Source organism: Paralichthys olivaceus, chromosome 13, assembly GCF_024713975.1.
Source record: "Paralichthys olivaceus isolate ysfri-2021 chromosome 13, ASM2471397v2, whole genome shotgun sequence".
NCBI classification, from domain to species: domain Eukaryota; kingdom Metazoa; phylum Chordata; class Actinopteri; order Pleuronectiformes; family Paralichthyidae; genus Paralichthys; species Paralichthys olivaceus.
Genome location: NC_091105.1, coordinates 6,639,475 through 6,646,000, shown reverse-complemented (window position 1 = coordinate 6,646,000; position 6,526 = coordinate 6,639,475). Strand labels below are relative to the sequence as shown.

Genomic DNA, 6,526 nt, shown 5'->3' with positions numbered 1-6,526 from the left:
TGGCTCTAAATGACATCAACAGCTCAAGATGGCAGAGGGGAGGGGTGATACGTCAACCATCTTTATTTACGGTGTGTACACGAGTGGGGAGTGAATGTAAAGATGCTTTTACTTTTGAACTAAGTTGGATATGAGAGTTCTTGTTAATGTATTTTGTGAACACACGCTGATCTGCAAGAACAAGACTGTACGAGGTTGCTTTGGTTAAAGCTCCATTAAAAAGTCAGTCTGGGGTACGTACTATTAGAATGCTGTGTAAAACTGTCTCTGATGTTTTTACATACTTCAAAATGAGCTCAAACTGTAAAAACTACTGCCTGAAATACGTGTCCCCATGCAACCTTCTCATTTGGCCTCTCTAAAGTCAAATAGAATTGATCGCATTAGTGGGACACTAACATTGAGAACTTGTTGAAATGATGAGAACATGATGTTTTAAAAGCAGCGGGTGGGGGTTAAGTACGTAAGAGGAGAGTTTTATTAGCATTAAAACTAGAAACATGAAGAGGCAGCTAACTTGATTCTGTCCAGCTGTAACTAAATCTACCCACCAATACTTAACACTAAAACTGTTTAATCAACACATAAGCTGAAATATAAAAACATAGTTGTAACAAGTGTTGTGTGCTGGAATATTTATCTGCCTGGTAAAGTGAATCTATGGAGTTTCTGCAAGTTGCCTAATGCCTGAAGAACAAAAACATCCTTTGGCCTTTTTATTATGAATATATTCACAGAGCTCCCCGAATCAATCGGAATTTTGGTGTGATTCTCTTTATGAAAAGGTCATTGGGTGATCGTGATTTTCTTTTCGGTAAAAACACCAGAATCAGAAGTTGAAGGTGTTGAAAGTTCGGTCTCAGTGATTTGAATAAAAAAACTCTGTGATCTGGATTTGTGTGATTTACATTTGATCAAAGGAATTTCAGACACTTTAGACAATAAAAAAAAAAGTTCTATCTATTTGGTTGATGTCCATGTGAAGGACACTTAAAACAACAAAACACCTAAGTATTGAAGTACTGATTTCATACGCCATAAAGAATCAGAAAGTTAAATAAGGTTTGTCTCAAACAGCTTTTTATGAATGACAAAGACTGAGTATGGAAAACTGAGAATTTATTGTGGCACTTTCATCAAATGAGTCAACGCACGGTGATGAATTTAAACCTGCTCCGCGTGCTCAACCACATGACCCTGATGTGTTACAGCAGCATTTTCAAATGTATAAACTTATTTTAAGCTACGACATAAAAACAGTTACTGTGACCGCAGCTGCCGACCAATTGTAAACAGAGCATTCATAAATTAATTAAAAAATAGTTCTGAACTCAAACTTTGATGCACAATCAGTGCATTTTAAATGATCATCTGTTTATCTTGTCAACAAGACTCATCCAGGCCACATGTTGGGCGCCTGTCACATCCAGACTGTAAATGAAGATGGATGAAATGACAGCTCCCGAAAAGTGAAGCCAAAGCACCTTCATCGCCCCCTGGTGGCTGGCTGCAATACAGGTCCAAAACCGCACCTCCTCCATTTTAGTGAATGGGACACGGGCCAAAATAAAATCAAAGTACACATCAAATCAATTTTTCTCAAAGTTGGATTCTGTCCTATTAGGTTCTTGTCACACTGATGTAAGTCCAAATGTTGAGACTGAGGTGTGTGTGTGTATAAAACATTGGGACCTCAACACTGCAGCTCAGACTCCAAATGATGTAATCTCTGTGAGATGGCAGATTCATATCCACAATATTTTGGCTTCTGTTCTGGACAGTGGGAGGAAGTGGAGACGTGTCAAACATCTAAAATCACACCTCTGACCGTTATCAAAATAAAAGTATAATATTGACTCAAACCAGTGTATTCTCAGAGATGCCAAGTTGCTTTGACAGAACAAAGAAATTCCCAAATGTAGCAGACTTTATTTTTCTAAATAAATGGTTGATAACTTTGACACTCAGTTTAAAATCCCACATAATGTGATAGTCGGAACATGGTAAAGCATCAAAGGAAAAAGTAACCCCAGATCTTAAAGCCTCCACCAGAACAACTTCGGCCATCGGTCGTTTAAGACTTGTTCCCAAGTTTTAGTCTCTTGTTCTTCTATGTGAACACAAAAATAGAAAAAGGATTTCTTCTTTTCTGAGGAAGCCCCGAGGTCAAAGCTAATTGTGCGTCTCAGCCCGTGTTGTGGAGTGTTGAGAGTTCAAAGGTCATTTGTCCGAGTCCGCTGACAGTCCATATTTGCGCTCCAGCACATCAACCGTGGAAGAAAGGGCGCTGAAAAACAGAATTAGACATGTCCTGTTTAATGTAGCGAGGCTCCCTCAGATTTAGTGAGGGAGGATTTTGAGGGGAAGCTGAGTCACGATGTGGAGAACAAACACAAAATATTACACTGACTCCGTGTGACATTTCATCACTCATCAGTTGTGTCGTAAACTGCAGCCATGTTTTAACCAACAATCATCCCGGGAGCAGTTTCAGTGGTCAGAGAATTTAAATCTTCTGTCTGCTCAGACTCGTTTTGTTTCCAGGAGATTCATGGGAGGCTCGTCCTCATTCTGATGATTTATAAAGAGTTGCTTCTCCATCTTTATTCAGGAGAATAAGCTTCCACCTCCACAGCATCATTTCTTCTTTTCATGTTCAGGTTTCGCAAATCATGCACGAGCTCTGATGCTTTTGCAAAATTATTAAAAAAGCCAGAACTTTACCGACACATTTTTTGGAGTCTGTGGCCGACAACGACGATCACACTTTTACTACACACTTCAGACACTTGAATTTTCTCCCCAAGGTTTTGGAACATTTTAGTTGAACCTTCTGTTCAACTTCACCCTGTATATAAAACTGCACAATCAGCCAATAGTAACGCAGCTGCTGTGAGTGTGGAAATGGAGACGTCCCTCTACTGATGTCCCATCACATAGTTCGAGAACAATTGTTACACGACCTGATGACAAACTGCATCATCAGTCTCGTGCACGTTTAAACTCAGCGTTTTTCAAAACTGAAACCTGAAGCTCACATCACATCCTCAGGTCCAGTTTAGCTGCAGTGAAATGTAACGTGACCGTATAGTTTTCACTTTAAATCCATTTACTTTGCATGATGCCTCAACTGGTTGACATTGCAGAGGTCAAACATGTATTATAGGAAAAGTGTGTATTGTTTGAGGTTTTCCTTTGCTAAACTTTTAGTCATTGTTGAAATAATCTTGTGCGTATCATCACTTGGTTTGATTTTATCCTGAGATTTGAAAATTAAAGTCTTATGTCACTGCAGGTTGTGAAAACTGTACATGTAGTGTGGCAGCAGGAACTTACCAGCCAGGCCTGATGATGTGATATTTCCCGAGCACTGACAAGTCGACCACGGTTGATCCGAGTCGGCTCTTGTCTGTGATTGGTCCACCATCCACCACCACGGCTAGTTTGGGCCAAAGCTCCTGGAACTCCTTCAGAAGAAAAACAGCAGTTTAGTTAAAGACAAAATAAAATAAAAGAGTAAAATTCTTCCAATCTGAAGTTCATTGCTGGGAAACAGTGAAACCTAAAAACATGAACTTAAGACTCTCTACTTGTCCTGTCTCATCTTTCCTTCCTGCATCGTCTCCACTTACTTGTACTTCCAGAGTGCTGGTGTGTGCGCTGATGTTGGCGCTGGTGAGCGCCAGTGGTTCCCCACACATCTGGCAAAGACACCTCATGAAGGTGTGGTCTGGGATACGCACACCAACAAGCTGAGGGATAGAGGATATTTATTATTAAATCATTTGGTGACATATTTTCACAGAGATCCACTTGTGGGAGTGAACTTACCGAGGTGAAGGGGTTGAGATCTTTGTTCAGTATTTCAGATCTTTCAAACACCAGAGTGACGGGACCGGGCAGCAGGTCACCCAACAGCTCCTCCTTCACGTTCACCTTACAGTACCTGACGACACGACAACGAGATCGAGCTGAGCCGTGGGCTTAACGCTGCTTTAACGTTGGACCCAGATCAGCGTCTTCCTCTCACTTACTTGTAGATATCCTGGATCTCTCCCACACAGATGGCCAGCGGCTTGTGTCCGTTCCTCCCCTTGACGTCGTATGTTTTTCTGACAGCATCAGAGTTTTGAGCCAGACACGCCAGGCCATAGATGGTGTCTGTGGGCACGGCAACAACGTGACCCTCCTTCAGGGCCTTCGCCGTGCATCTCAGGATGTCAGCACCATCTGCCGTTCAAAAGAAACGAGGGTCAACGAGGCAACACCCACAGTGAAGACAAGTATGATGATAACACAGTGTAACTAGAAGTACAGCACCACGATTTTATATCCCCCCCCCCCACCAGTTTCTGTAAACATGATTTAACTTCCAGATTCATGAGGTCACTGTGATCTTCAGCCACTAAAATCGAATCAGTTCATCTTTGAGTCTAAGTGAACGTTTGTGCCACAATTGAAGACATTCCCTCGAGCTGGTCTTAAATGATTCAATTCAAGATAAACATACTGAGGCCACCGTGACCTCTGACCTTTGGCTAACAAAATCAAGTGCGTCCAAGTGAATGTTTGTGCCAGATTGGGACGGACGTACGGACCCGAAAACATAATGTCTCCGCCAACTGGCTTTCACCAGCGTGGAGGCATAAAAACATCTCAAGGAATTATAAGATTAATAGAGATAAAGGGGCAGTCACTGCTGTTTGTTTAAATATGAAACCTTTAAATGTGATGACACATGTATGAGTCCCTTCTCTGGCCATGACCAACCGATTGGAGAAAATTAGGTACAATCCCTAAAAATGTTTTATGAATCCAGTTCATTCTTAAAAAGAAATGAATGATGAACACTGAGCGACAAACTGCTCTGTGGGTGTCAGCTGTGTGTTTATCAACTAAACATATTCTGATCTTATCTCTAATTTAACAATTCTTATGTTTCATTTGATCTTGTTTTGGAACTTTTCTCACCAGTGAATCGTTTTCATTTCTGTCTGCACTCTGTTGCTGTGTTTTAAATCGTTTCTTATAGTTTGCCTTCATTTTTTAAATGTTCACCACCTTGTAACTGTGTTTTGAAAGTTGCTCGACAAATAACGTGTATTATTATTATGATATTAACTTTACTGTCCGACATTGAGCTGTGCAGGTCTACGTCACAACAGGAAAAGCAGGAATCTGATGTAACACACTGTAATGTTGAGTAGGGCTGATGCAAACACAGACAGGGCCACGTGTTCTCCTCTGGTTCTCCAGCTGTGACACACTCACCTGTCTGCTCCTGGTGCACCGTGGGCCCGCTGGAGGTCGGCGGCAGGAACCGCAGCACTTTGGTCCTCAGCTCTTTACACATGTCCGCTGCGAGGCGACGAGCTGCGGCTGAACGAGGAGCAGCTCCGGGTCTGATCAGTTCACCAGCGACGCTACGCACACACTTCATAAGACACACACTTCATCACACACACGCTTCATCACACACACGCTTCATCACACACACACTTCATGTTGCAGGGAGGATTCGCTTCACACACGAGCAACGTGCTGTCGACCGATCAAGTGACGAAGATTTCCGGGTTACGCCCCTTAAACGATCACGACACGCGTCTTAAAGGGCCAGCAGCCAACACTGAAACATTAACAACAAATGACACAGAATAATAATAATAATAATAAAAAGAAGAAGAATTATTCTACGACTGCTGCGACATCTACTTCTGCTACTACTAATTCTACCACTAATGATAATAACAATAATACATAATAAAACATTTTTAAATCAACTCCAGAAGAATCTATAGGCCTCCTCTCCATGAGTCCATGGGTCTTCATGATACTGTTTTCTTGGATATCTTTGACAGAGTCAATTTGAAACGAAGGTGTGGGACTTAAGGAGCGGGTGGTTGTCTTATATAGACTCTGTGTTATTCGTGAAAGATGAAGTAATATCTCGAGCATGTTCTGGCATTTGTTCAAAACCTCCTGCAGACACTTTGGGCACAGAAATGTGGTGACCCGCCCTCGTTCATTAGACAGACTGAAATCACCTGTGAGCGCCTGCTTAAAAACACACAGAGTGGAAGCGTGTTTATAGAACCAACATGTCTGTTGTCATGGCTTCTGACACAGGTAATAAATCCAACATTTATCAGTTTACTTTTGACGTTTGTCAGCATTTATGGAACTTTCTGTGTGAAACATTTGCAGACTCTGCAGCAGATAAACTGACACTGAGGACTGAAGACGGTGTTTCAACTGTCAAACAGGTCAGTTTTAATCTCAAACATGAATCTTTGGATCTATGACCAAAAGAACTGGTGACTTGTCCCTTCACAGCAGCTGGAGGAGGTCAACAACAGACTGGTGACCTTGTCCGAGGGGATGAACATGTGTGAGAGGGTACTGAACGACCTGAAGGATCTCAGTGATGTTCTAGTGGTGAGAGCTTCTGTTTCTCAGTCTGAGGCTGTTTTCAGACATGAACTCCAGGGGACGTCTGCAGAATGGGGTCCAGACTTTCTCCAGTCTT

At 42.0% G+C, this 6,526-nt stretch overlaps 1 protein-coding gene across 1 annotated transcript; it reads right to left on the bottom strand.

The window, feature by feature from the left end:
• Positions 1-1,102: 1,102 nt before the first annotated feature.
• yrdc (yrdC N(6)-threonylcarbamoyltransferase domain containing) lies at positions 1,103-5,578 on the bottom strand. The gene is made up of 6 exons (XM_020093254.2): positions 5,272-5,578; positions 4,035-4,230; positions 3,832-3,946; positions 3,633-3,752; positions 3,337-3,467; positions 1,103-2,287 (listed from the first exon to the last, which is right to left on the bottom strand). The coding sequence occupies exons 1-6, from the start codon at positions 5,438-5,440 to the stop codon at positions 2,221-2,223; spliced, it is 798 nt and encodes a 265-aa protein (XP_019948813.1). The 5' UTR covers positions 5,441-5,578; the 3' UTR covers positions 1,103-2,220.
• Between the last annotated feature and the right edge of the window lie 948 nt (positions 5,579-6,526).

Bases quoted from the DNA above. Each gene is read 5' to 3' on its own strand.
- yrdc (XM_020093254.2), bottom strand. From the start codon at position 5,440: ATGAAGTGTGTGCGTAGCGTCGCTGGTGAACTGATCAGACCCGGAGCT. The intron at 4,231-5,271 runs GTGAGTGTGTCA...TTTGAACGGCAG, and splicing joins GGTGCACCAGGAGCAGACAG to ATGGTGCTGACATCCTGAGA. The intron at 3,947-4,034 runs GTAAGTGAGAGG...TCGTGTCGTCAG, and splicing joins GAGATCCAGGATATCTACAA to GTACTGTAAGGTGAACGTGA.